At 44.4% G+C, this 13,380-nt stretch overlaps 1 protein-coding gene across 1 annotated transcript in view; it reads right to left on the reverse strand.

Moving 5' to 3' along the window:
- The window catches only part of LOC126534023 (arylsulfatase I-like), a 94,557-nt gene that overhangs the window by 57,586 nt on the left and 23,591 nt on the right, over positions 1-13,380 (reverse strand). The window contains exons 6-10 of the mRNA XM_055072965.2: positions 13,142-13,337; positions 9,518-9,686; positions 9,277-9,374; positions 3,213-3,349; positions 1,654-1,842 (exon numbers count right to left, since the gene is read on the reverse strand). Coding sequence (XP_054928940.2) covers positions 1,654-1,842; positions 3,213-3,349; positions 9,277-9,374; positions 9,518-9,686; positions 13,142-13,337 — 789 coding nt within the window. The remainder of the gene's footprint in view (positions 1-1,653; positions 1,843-3,212; positions 3,350-9,276; positions 9,375-9,517; positions 9,687-13,141; positions 13,338-13,380) is intronic.

A 13,380-nucleotide genomic window follows, 5' to 3' on the forward strand; every position in this document is an offset into this window, starting at 1 on the left:
TTCATCATGCGACATGGCGCCCCTCAAGAACTCCTTACGGATAGTTGTCGCGCCTTCCTCTCCGAAGTCGCCGAACCTTTGCTCTCGGTATGCCACATTATTCATCGAACGAGCAGGGCACACGATCCGCAAGCTAGCGGGTTCACAGAAAGGTTTAGTCGCACTTTCGGTGGCCTGGTCGCGATTTACGTGGCATCTGACCATGGTAACAGGGACGGCGTTCTTCCTTTCGCTACGTTTGCATACAACAACGCGATACAAAGTATTAAGGGGTTTTTACCTTTCTTCCCCTTGTATGGACGCGAGCCTTCGTATACAATCCACTCTCTCCTTCCATACCGTCCTGACGCTTCCGAGTGCCCACCTGAGAGCGAAGTTGCCCGACAAGCCGAAGAGTGCCGCCAGCTCGCCCGCACTTTTACATTGCAAGAACAAGAGCACCAGAAGGAAAGCCGCGCCAACTGACTTCCAAATGCCAGCTATAGCCGAGGTTCTGTTTCATAGCTGGCTGTTCCAGATTAAACTCCACAGCATTCCCCGAAACTCCTCGCAAAGTACGAAGAGCCTTACCGCGTCTTGTAGCGGACATCCTTGATGAATTTTCTCGTTGATCCAATTTGTCCATCTGACCACATGCGCCGGCGTGAATATGACCTCGTCGATGGGGCGCGTCTCAAGCTCTACCATAACCCTCTGCCCCCAACCTCTTAGGTCGCCCGAATGGCTCTTTTCGTGCGGGGGCGATTGTGAAAACACGCGCCTCCGTCCAGCAGAATCGGTGACGCTTGGATCGCTCTGTTCGCGCTGCAAGTCGCTGGTGTGTTTCGAGACGGCGCCTCACGCTGGCTCGTCATTCTTACTCGTAGCGTCCTTGAAGGAATGCAACGCCAATAAACATCTAACAGAACCAACATCTCATTGTCGTTAAATCATCGTCGTTATACGTCTTTGCCTATCGATATGACGGACAAAGACGTATTCATCATTCGATCTTCACTGCGGCGGCGTTATAAGGTCTTCGTAATGCATCTATGCTTTTCGGTGACCTTCGCAAGGGAGTACCTCAGCAAAGCAGGATGATATAGTAGTGTGCCGTACATAGCCGAATCAACAAAAGTATCATAATTTCCACTATACGTTAAACTTGAAATAGGGAATATAGTCCGTCGTAGCACTCCTCGATTGCCATTCGCATTACCGTCGATAGTCATCGTGGGATGAATTCTGCCCTAATCTTGTTGATTTAGTTTTTTTTATCCGACATCTGATACTGCTCCGTCAACTAAACAACAGCACGTAAACAATGTGGCAGAATAATGTGGTTTTTATACTGCCTACGTACACCTAGTCTATTGCGCGCATGCCCGATGGAATGTGCTGGTTGTTAAGCACGATCGATTCTTTAGAGCATGAGCTTGTTTTAGAAGAGCGCAACTTGATGCCTAAACAAGTCAAAAAAGAGAAAAAAAGATACTTCTCGTTCGCGTATCGCAAAATTATTTTTCGCCTTTTCTCGATTCTTACAATGCTTGCGCAACCAATTAGCCGCATTAGCACAAGCGTAAGCATGTTGGCAGCAGAAACATTTGTTCGACCCTTTTATTTTGGGTATACATTAGCTTCCTCATATATGACCTCATGACGGACTCTCACCTTATTGCTCCGACAAGTTTCCCCTTCTTGCAGTCCAAGTTGTAAATAAACTCCGCTCTTGGTCCTGTCTCTGCTCCGTCCCTCATGGCTGACCACTGGTCGATACCATCGATTTCCTCCAAAGCGCTGTTCTCCAATGCACCAGCCACACTCAGAAGCGTCGGGAACCAGTCGACGAGGTGCACAATACTGTAAAGATATCGACCCGTAATTATGTATTATTGGCCAGCATGAGAGCATTCCTTTGCATGCGAAGCGTGTGAACAAGAAAAAGTTAGTTGAATATGATCATTGAAATACAGCTCTTCAGAATAATCGCGAAACTACGCCTGTTCATTCGGTATTGTTTTTTGGCTTACATCTCTCAACATCACTGGGCTGTCTACTTTATGCTAGTTCGCTGCACCATTATAATTTTTCTTTTGGTAGTAAGAGGGAACAAATTGCTTCCGGAGGAAACAATACAGCTGTTTGCACAGTTCGCCATAGATAAAATTTACCACCTTTATTAGGTCAGTACTGTGACAAAACAGAGGGAAGTGCACCGAAATAGGCATGCATAATCTAGTGTTTCGAGAACGCCCTTCTTTGTGACCCCGAAGAACAGGTCAAGGCAGAGAAAACAAATTTCGCGTAGTTATGTTTTTTGAGGCGAAGTTCTCTTTTCAATCATTCCTCCCGTGCTTAGTTTCTCCACTAGTTCGAGACAACAAATTCGTACAAAACTAATGCGCCTGGAAATGTTCAGATTCCTTAGAGGCAAGTTAGGGCGCATCGAATTGCCTGATATATTAAACTATTTTAGCCAATTAGCCAGTTTGGTGCAACCAGATTAGATTGCTTATGTATTTATTTAAACAATTCCCGCATAAACGTAGTGGCATTTCTCCAACGAGTGGCGGGGATGTATGCAAAGTCAACCGACTTTGAATACGTAGCTGCAAAACTTAAGTACTGGTAAATCGTAATACGGAACGCAATGTCTTTCGCGTGTCCTATACAGGATCAATACAAAATACAGATACAATATCAAATGGCACAACTAATACAAATTCAAAGTAGACATGGATTAGTTCGTCGTAAGGTACAATGATGAAAAAGGACGATATTTTCGGTTACATTTACTACGTGGTGCGGGAGTTGATTCAATTTCGTAATTGTTTTTTGAAGACTGAAGTTGGCAAAGCTATCTTGTTGGTCGTTTTAGGCTTGTAGCGCAGCTCAGGGCGAGCAAAAAAGGATGGAGGTGGGGGTAATCAAATGGAACGGAAAACAGGGTGAGCTACAAGCCTAAAACAGTCATGACATACCAACTCGCCCAAACTGCCACGTTTTTGACCTATCTTGTTGGTATTTTACATGCATAGCTCTAGATGGTCACGTCCGCATCTCCTGCATTTCTGGAAAAAAATAACTCAGTGGCTCCCGCGCCGCAACCTTTTGTTAAAGTCATTCAATGTCTTTCCATATTTCTTCAGAAAGGAACAAATCCGTTGTTCCTTACTAAGCGTGAAACATATTCACCTTATGTACAGCATGCTTTCAATATCTATACACACCTTGAGCTTCTATAGCCGCTTCTCTTGAGCAGAGGTCCCGCAACGAATGCCGGTACTCTTGTCCCTCCTTCATAGAGCGTGTTCTTGTTCCCACGTAGAGGCCAGTTGTTACCACCGTAGAGCACTTGGCCGCCATTCTGTAGGTCATAAGAAAATTATTGTTCGTGTAACTTCGTTCTTAAATGATGCGGACAAAGTAGTTTGACACAGTGCCTGAAAACAAACGCACTTAAAGTGGCCTATCTGAGGATGTTCAGCAATATTTTGCATCTCTAGCGTGTTGTCTTCGCTTCAGGGAATTTACCGAGTGTGTCCCGAGGCGAGAAATCAAAGCGGTTTGCGAAGCATGGCCTACTCGCAGTCAATGTACCTAGTAGACTAATATGCTAAAATATGTAAAATGGCTTCTTTATTAGCACTGATATTAGAACTGCCGATTATGTTAGTCAATGCGAACGCAACACTCAATACAATGTTTACATTTTCTTCAATTCCACGTTGGTTGTTTCTGTCCCTCTACAGCGTATAGCTGTCTTAAGAGGCATCACTTTCTTTGAAAAAGAAGTAAAAAGTCGGAACACTCACACAATGTAAAAGAAATGCCCGTTAACGGTGACCATTCAATATTGATAATATAACTTGTTTCAACGTTGCCAATCTTAATGCAAATTCCAATCCTGCAGGTTTTCCGCGCTGTCCTAGCGGTGTTCTCAGTGGCACGGTCGTCCACAGTGTTGCCCCATATATGTCCAAGTATTTGCGGAACTCAGTTCCAAGCGCTGTGCAAATGCCTCCCAGTTGGCAGAACGAAATTCTTTGTGTGGTCGAGGCCGGTCTTAAACTTTGCTGTTTGACTCACAAGGTACGAGTGCGCAGCCTGAAACACACATCCTTGAGCCGAAAGTTGCAGCTTGTTACGAAAAGATGCCGCGTATTAAAGCGCCTGCAAAACTTGCGCTTTTACCCAAAGGCTTAGGTCCCGTAATTCTTGATAGAGATGATCCGAATTGGCACCGCACTAACTAAAGATGCGGTTGGAAACAGTATTAATTCCATAGCAAGACCTGCCCAAGGAATAACGCCTGACGTCGGCACTGCATCAACTACACCACAAGTCGAGCGCGCACGCACCGCTGGCGTCAGGCAGTAGTGCTTGCACACACGATTGCACAGCTGGCTTCAGAATTGATCGCGTCATGACATGCATGCTTGGCATCGTCGTCTATGAGAATGTATCGGTCTGCAACGGGCATTATGGCACTGTACTGGTTCTTCTATAGAACTGCACTGCGATATCTCCTGTGGGATTGTGTTGGCAGTTGGGCCCTCGTATCACTTCTTTACAAGACAGAACCTCCTTCACTAGTAGTACGTGTGCAAAATACACGATCGTCTCCTTCGTGTAGGTTGCGCATTCAGTTGAAGTGAACTGCCATATTGCATGTGTGTTTGTGTGTGTGTGTGTGTGTGTGTGTGTGTGTGTGTGTGTGTGTGTGTGTGTGTGTGTGTGTGTGTGTGTGTGTTATATGCGCTTTCTTTTTTTTTTTCTTTTCTCCTTCCAAACTCAGGTCAGCGTGCCATCATTATTTAAACTGAAGGTAATCAACAAAACGTATTATTAAAGAGACATGGAAGATGCAACACAAGCTAATTATATGCTATTGTTTTGGGATATGAAAAGGCGACTTCAGCTGGCTGCGAATCAAGGTACGCACAGAAACGGAGCCTAAAATAGAACGAGTGGTGATGCCAAGTTAAAATTCCTGCATCAGATCCGCGCTACATCGGCGTGTCCACGGTGCATAATAATGAGTGTACTTTGTATTCTCTTAACAAAAAGAGTTATAATGTACTCCATAAATAAAAGATCCACAACATGCCAATATATTAATACCTTTGTTCAAAAAACAATCTACCCTGGCCAAAATCATTCATGCTGAGAACAATAGGCAATATAAAATTTAGAAAAGAATGCAAGATCCGTAACATCGCACTGTCGCAAGCATTGTCATGCTTAGAATACCAAATAAGATTGCATATCTTCAGTACATTTTGTTCTAGCTGCAAAATATCACTTTCGGTTGGACAAAAGCAGCGGTAGATAGAAAAGAGTTTTTACTCATCATCATCATCATCATTTATTTTCCTTAAGGACCCCTGTCGGGGTATTACATAAGGGGGGGTTACAGAAGACAAGGATAGAAACAAAGATATGGTTACAATTTCTTATAAGACTCAGCCTGTGGATTCGCATTAAAAACAAACAAACGAACAAAAAAGCCAGGAGGTACACTGAATAGAATGCAAAAGCAAATCAGCAGAACAGTCACAATGTGAGACAGCAATCGCAAAAGAATGAAGGCACAGTACGGTCATTGTAAGGTTAGGGTTTAAGGTGATCAGTAAGCAGCTGCTTGAAGATAATGGGGTTGCGCTCATTCACAACCCTATCTGGTAAATTGTTCCACTCTATAATGGCGCTAGGCAAAAACGATTGATTAAAGGAAAGTGTTGAACCATGCAAGCGCTGGATGCTGCAAGAGTTAAAAAGGCGACGAGATGTACGGGTTGGTGGGATTAGAAGCCTTCCATGCAGTTCGGGGAAGTTATAATAAAGTCGCTGGAAAAGGCACAGTTTCGCAATTTTCCGACGCAACACGAATGGTTCGAGTCCTAGAGATGATTTAATCGCACTGACACTTTCTTCACGGCTGTATCTGGAAGTGATGAATCTAGCGGCACGATTTTGTATTGATTCTAACATATTAATTAAGTAAGCTTGGTGCGGGCTCCAAATAGCTGAGGCGTAGTCAAGTTTACTTCGAATAAAAGTTTCATAAGCTAGTTTTCTTGTGGATGAGGGGCACAGCGCAAGGGTACGTCTGACGTAACCAAGTGATTTATTAGTGTCGGTAGCCAATTTTGTTATATGGTCGGACCAGGTCAATTTGCTATTAATAGTAATACCGAGATAACGATACGACTCAACGGTGGATAGGGCTGTCGAGTTTAAAAAGTACGAGTGATTCTTGTTAGAGTGTTTACGGGATACCTGCATAACTTTACATTTGGAGATGTTAAGTTTCATTAAAGAGTTGGAACACCAGGTTTCTAATGAATGTAAGTCTTTTTGGAGCGTTGCATGGTCGGCTGGGTCTGTAATGCGACGGTAGATTACGCAGTCATCTGCAAAAAGTCGGATATTGGATGATATGTCGTTGGGAAGGTCGTTTATGAAGATGAGAAAGAGAAGGGGACCGAGGACGGACCCCTGTGGTACTCCGGAGATGACGCTAGCAGTGGTTGAGCAATGATTTCCGATAGCTGTGTACTGGAATCGATTAGTAAGAAAGCAACGGATCCATGACAGTGCGAGAGGGTCGAGACCGAGGCATGAAAGTTTGGCCAAAAGCCGCTGATGGGGAACACAGTCAAATGCTTTGGCGAAGTCTAGATATATGACGTCAGTTTGAAGTGATGAATCTAAATTCAGGTGAAGTTCAGTAATAAATTCAAAAAGCTGTGTATCGCATGAAAAACCAGGCCGGAAACCATGCTGATTGTGAAAAAAGAAGGAATGATCACCGAGATGACATGCTATTTGCGAATATATTATATGTTCTAGGAGTTTACAGGGAATACTCGTTAGGGAAATGGGGCGATAGTTGGAAGGATCAGAGTGGCTGCCTGACTTATATACCGGTACCACTTTACTAATCTTCCAGTCATTTGGAAGTGAACTATCAGTAATGGACTGGGTAAAAATTATTTGTAATATATGACTGGAAATTGCTTTCGTACCTTTTAGTACCTTAGCAGTGATGTTATCTGGCCCGGGGGCACTAGAAATGTTTAGGTTATCAATAAGTTTCATAATGCCTTGAGAAGTAATTGTAATGGGAAACATGAGGGGAAAACTGTGGATGGGCAAATCAAAGTCCTTCAGTGCAGGCTCACGAGTGAAAACAGAAGAAAAATATGAGTTCATTACGTCTGACCGCTGATCAAGCGGCACGTTTGAACCGTCAGGATAAGTCAAGGAAATGTTATTGGAGCTATTGTTTGGTTTCTGAATATTCCAAAATTTTTTGGGGTTGACACGTATGATGTTAGGCAAATCGTGGTGGAAGAACTTCTTTTTGGATTGTCTCAAAGTGCTAGTGTATTTGCGCAGGCATTTGAAGTACTTGTCCCACTTTGAACAAGATTTAGAGCGTTTCGCATCACGAAACAGACGTTTTTTCCTTCCCGACAGCCTCCGAAGTGTGTTGGAAAACCAGGGTTTTCCTAAATCACCGCGAATGCGAACAAGAGGTACATGTCTCTCAACAAGCCGTAATAATTTATTCTTAAATAACAACCAGTTTTCATCTACTGTACGAGAAGGAGCAGTCTCACGAAAAAAATGTGAAAAAGTGTTCAGTTCAGTGTTAATTTTGCTAAAATCTGCTTTGTTGTAGTCCCTAATGTATTTGGTCGAGGGCTGTCTGAAAGGAACTGGGATGCAGAGATTAAATAGCAGTAATTTGTGGTCGCTTAGACCAGCTACGGATGATAGCGATTTTATTATTTTGGGGTTAGAGACAAGGACAAGGTCTAGAATGTTCACCTCGTGTGTAACTCTTCATTGCTTCGCTTCAGACTCCTAATATTTCAATAATGAACCGTGCATGCGACGTGACGTGCCAAAAAGCCACAGACAATATCTCAATCCCAGAAAATGTCTACTCCGTCAAGAAAAGCTATCGATGAGGGACTTTTTATGACTTGTCATGGGTTGTTAAGTTATATTGCCAAAAACATTTGCGTGTTGTTAGTGCTCTGATGTGAGGTTGAAGATGGTATTCATTCTATAGAGGTTGTACCAGGTATCATGCAAGATGCTTTAAAGATAAAGTTCGAATAGTCATCTCGAATGAGACCAACCTAACGCTGTGGAAAATCCAGATGTGAATCTGTAGTATTATTTTAGTTCCTGTCATCCTATTCGTTCATTAAATGTAATTATCTGACATTACTGTTGTTCTAATTGTCAAATTGTCTGTTAGAGAGTTTTAGAGAAGCGTAATGGACGATAAACTGAGTTGTTTGCTGGAAGGTACACATTGCATATTTATTTTTACTTGCCCAAAGAGCAACTCAGCAACATATTAATACCATGCCAATACGCACTCGCGTGGACGGTATAGCAGGTCAATTAAACACTCTCTGACTTTAACCAAATTGTTAATCTCCTCGAAATTGAGAGATAGTTACAAGCTTTAACGATATGCCGTAAATACAAGCCAGGTTGATCACCTAGCTAACATTTCCTTTGGCTAGATAACAGATGCCAATGTATTTTTCGGATGTTGATGCGAAACATTCGCCGGGAGTTATTGGCGCGCCGTGAAAAAAACACGCGTGTTTTTCTCGTTGTTCAGTCCATCATGAAATGAAAAACTGGCTTCGTCATGGAGGCTGTTTGGTGGTGCTACTATCCCGGGTACAAGGGTGCTCTGCCACATGGTATTGTTTCATGTTCTACAACCATCCTCTATTCGCTGGAAAGAAATAAGCACGTATTGTTTCCCTTCCGGGAAACGTCTAATTTTGTCAGTTATTACAAATATTTGGAGCTAATTGCCTTCTTGACAATGAGAAGATAAATGAAAAGCGACACCCAGTAAATTTTATTTCAATGAATAAATACCTGAGCCTAAAAAATATTAGGGATAATTGAAGTCGTATACCAAGAACAGTACTCTCTGTTATTCGCTTAGAATGATCCGTATTGTTTCGAAGCTTTGCGCATGATAGCTAAGTCACCAAACAGAAGCGTCTTTCAGACAGAGCAAGAAACGGTCAATTTACTCATTGATTAAATTAGGCAGAGCGGTGGCATAGCTGCAACGATGTCAGCATACTCAGTTTTCTTTAGTAGATGAACAATAATTAAAAACGTAGGGCTCTTTACGAAAATGGAAACATCTTTTTTTAGACTTACGAGCAAGCGAATGACGAAGCGAGAAGGTCTACGCTCCAATCGCAAAACTACATATTTGTTATAGGGATGGTTTCTTACATCACTCATGAAGACGACAAGGGAGTTCCTCCACATTTTCACTTCCTTCAGCTTTTTAACGATGAGCCCCACGGCATGGTCCATGACCGCCAACAGTTCTGGAAAATCCCAGAAATATAGATGTATGTCATGATTATTAGCAGATTAAAGTATTATTTAAAACAGAAAAATACGACGTAATAGGCCCACACGTTCCAAATTGATGTTGAAAGCATCAGCTTAATCGTACTCACTAACGCACCACATATCTTCACTCGCTTCTTGTTTGCGTGGCTTGAGCACATGGCGCGGTAATCACTTGGCGCCTGCAATGGAGCGTGCACAGCCTGGAAGGCCACGTAGAGAAACATGGAGCCATTTCGTTTGAAGTTATCGTCGATCGTTTCCAGAACGTGATTTGCTATGAGCGTCTGGAAGGAAACGTCAGAGGCAAAGAAAGATTGTACCAAAGTAATATTCTCCGCAATGCATGCGACGCGAATAAACACATTATTTTGATGATGATAATAGAAATTATGATGATGATGCTTATTGGCGTCTTCTCTGAAACGGCGTAGAGACATGTAGTCACCTATCTTGCTTGAACTTGTAGCGCACTACTGCGTGCCACAATGGTCCGGTCACAAAGACGACGACAACACGCCCAGCACGTTCACGGTGCGCTAGCAACAACAACCACAACAACAACAACAACAGCGGAATCGGTGGAATCAGGCTTCCGCCTGATTGGGCGGTACCGGCTAAAAAATGTAATTTGTGGTGAACAGGCACCAGCATCTGTCTGGTTTCTCTTCACCCACAAGTTGGTGACCCCGGGCTTCGCGACATCGCTCTCACCTACGGGTGCCAAAACCGCTACGCTGAGCCTATCGCAGCAACGAGTTCGAGCCCCACTTTCTTCGCAGTTTGCGTTCTATCCTGTCAGCCATGGTCTCGGATTCTGCCGCTAATGTACTGCCGTTAGCGCCACTACCCCACGATCCCGAGGTCCCCGCTCTTAAGCTCCCGCAGTTCTGCTTGCCAGACTCGGAGCTAACCATTGAATCCTTGTTCCGTCGCCATCATGCCAGTTCGCAGTTGACCATGTTCGACAACATCGTTGGAGCGCTTCCACCTGCTACTGCTGCGATTGTTCACGGTGTTCATGCTCACCGCCCATCGACCGCCCCTATGACCACCTTAAGGCGACGCTCATCCAGCGCACCACTGAAACGGAGCAGCATCGATTACAACTTTTTACATTGGAGGAGCTCGGCGACCGCAACCCTACCGACTTATTGCGTCGTATGCAAGCATTGGCTGGAGACCTGGCTCCTTCAACTTACAGCACACTTCTCCGGGAACTTTTCCTGCAGCACCTTCCACGGCAGGTGCGTATGATCCTGAGCGCGTCCTAATCTCGACGTTGGAATCTATGGCCCAGTTGGCCAACAATATTATGAATGACAGTTTTGCCGCCGTGGCCACAGTTCCTCACCCTCCTGACCCTTTGTCCAACGGCGCAGCCACTGGTGACAGCTATGCTCGTCTCCTCGAACCTAACAAGGAGCTCACACGGCAAGTAGCCAGACTGACAGCTGAGGTCGCTGCCATCCTAACACGCTGGTCGCGTTCTTCGTCACGACCTCGCCGCCCCAGCCCCGCTCATTCTGGACGCCGTTCTCCTCCTCCCGTTACGCTTTGCTGGTACCACCATCGCTATGGTTCTCGCGCAAACTAGTGCCGCAAGCCCTGCTCCTACGCGGGAAACGGTTGGGCCGAACTCTGACGGCGACCGCTGTTCCTGGCCACAGATCCAGTCGCCTTTTCCAAGTCACCGACGGCGCTCACCAAAGTCCGCTATCTCGTCGACGCAAGCGCCGAGATTTGCGTCCTTCTTCCTACGTTGGCTGAGCACCGCCATCCCCCCGGCTTGCCTCCTCTCATCGCGGTCAACGGATCGACCATATCGATCTGCGGACAAAAGTCGGTGACTTAGTCATTGGCATCGGCCTCAGACGTACCTTTCGCTGGATCTTTGTCATCCCGGCAATGCGCCAGCCCATCATCGGAGCCGACTTTCTTTTGCACAACAAACTTGTCGTCCTTTCGTGCTTATCAATCTATCATTTTTCCTAGCGCTGCTTATCATCTCGTTTCTTTCTTAAACGCCAATATTTACCTTGTAATGTTACTTCTAAATATCTTCCGTGCTTTTTTGTTTTTGCCAATACTCTAAATATCAATTGGTTAGCTCGGCTGCTGAGAAGTTAGTGCTTCTATCTACTCTGAATCCAAGCGCTTCAGGTACGTCAACCTTCCCTACGAGTCTTGCTGGGTGAATATCTTGTCATTCCATTACGATGGGCTGAGATAATTCAATAATTTTTCTGCGTTAGACATATGCCACATCTTGAGGGGACTATTTGCACCGGTATGTTTTTTCCTCCGGCAGCCAGCTCGGCCATCAAACAGCAATAAGACATATTTTCCCTCCTGATTTCTTTATTGCCGTACATTTGTAGATCTCCATCTTAACTTTCACTTACATCTTTTATATTCAGTTTACTGTGTATGTTTCTCTCGATTTATTTCTGTGACTCCTGGATGTGTATTAACACTTTGATGTACTTGGTGCACAACATTGTTGACCTGCTTCCGTGTACACACTTTTGAGGTCTGCAAACATTTTACCGCCAATGTGATGTACGTGCATATGGTGTTTCTTTTGAGCTTTTAGTAAAGGTGGTTCACAAGGAACCAGCTAGCTGTAACCCACACAAACAGGCTCTTAATTTCGCTGCATTCACTTTAGCCAGTTCATATATCATTGTCACTTAGCAAGTCATTTCGCGAATATCCAATTGACATTATAATCATTAGCGCAGTCTGTGACGAATTTGGTGACACACACGCGTGTCAACTGAACCCAGCATCATGTTTGCGCCCGAATTCGCTGAAGTTTTTCGGGAGATTTAAATCTGCAACTTCCGGAAAAGTTGGTGTCTTTTCACGCGTATTTTCGCAATTCCATACTTAGGAATGCTTGGTTAATGTGAGAAATAGTAAGGAACGTTGTTCCACGATCCTGTAAATAAAATAGCTGATGCGTGTTTTCTGGGTGCGAATTTTTTAAACTGGCACTTTAATTCAGTCTGATAAAACACGCCACTTCAGCTGCAGTAGTACTTGCATCCTCATCATCATCAGCCTATTTTATGCACGGTGCACAACGAAGACATCTCCCTCCAATATCCAATTACCCCTCTCTTGTGCCAGCTGATTCCAACTTGCGCTTGAAAATTTTCTAAATTCATCGCTTCCCTAGTTTTCTGCCGTCCTCGACTGCATTTACCATCCACTTTCCCTTGGAATTTAAGAGAGCAAATGGGGATAGTTTATATTCTAGTTGACATTGAGAGAATAAAATGGAGCTGGACAAGCCATCTGATGCGTAGGGTAGATAACCTGCGGACCATTGGAGTTACAGAATGGATGCTACTTCGACACAGTAGTCTAATGTTTAACGCTTCGAAACGGTAGTTGAAAACCAAACTTGATGCCCTGCGCTTGCGACATACAGAACATGGAGGAATTTGTAAGAGTATTTTGCCATTCATTGGGAGAATTTAGTGATGTCTTGAGAGGTTCACTGCGCTAGGCAACCACAGAGCCTGGTGCAATTGGCGCCGCAAACTGGCGCCATAAAGTAATAATGAAGTAAGGAATTATGTCTATTCGCGCCACATTCACTAAAACCACTCTGCTGTGCTTATGATGCGCACACACCTACGCAAGGTACTGCTAATTACCGACGGTCTCGCCTCACCATTGTGTAGCTGATGAGTGTAGTGTAGCTGGCATCAGTGTAGCTGGTGGTACTCACCGTGGAGTAGATGCCCTTAGCCGAGTAGTCTACGTTGTCGCAGTCCCGGTAATCGTATCCGTTTGCCTGTGGGCTAGTCTTGCCTCCGGACACCGTGTGGTTGAAGTAATCCTGTGCACCCGCGTAAAAACCTCGGAAAGTCTCGAAGCCACGACGAGTCGGGGTCAGTGACCAGTCACAATAACCCAAGTGCCACCTGGTTAACATGTGGGTAAAACGAATCTTACCTAAAGTTACAT

Source organism: Dermacentor andersoni, chromosome 7 (genome assembly GCF_023375885.2).
Source record: "Dermacentor andersoni chromosome 7, qqDerAnde1_hic_scaffold, whole genome shotgun sequence".
In the NCBI taxonomy this organism is placed as follows: Eukaryota; Metazoa; Arthropoda; class Arachnida; order Ixodida; family Ixodidae; genus Dermacentor; species Dermacentor andersoni.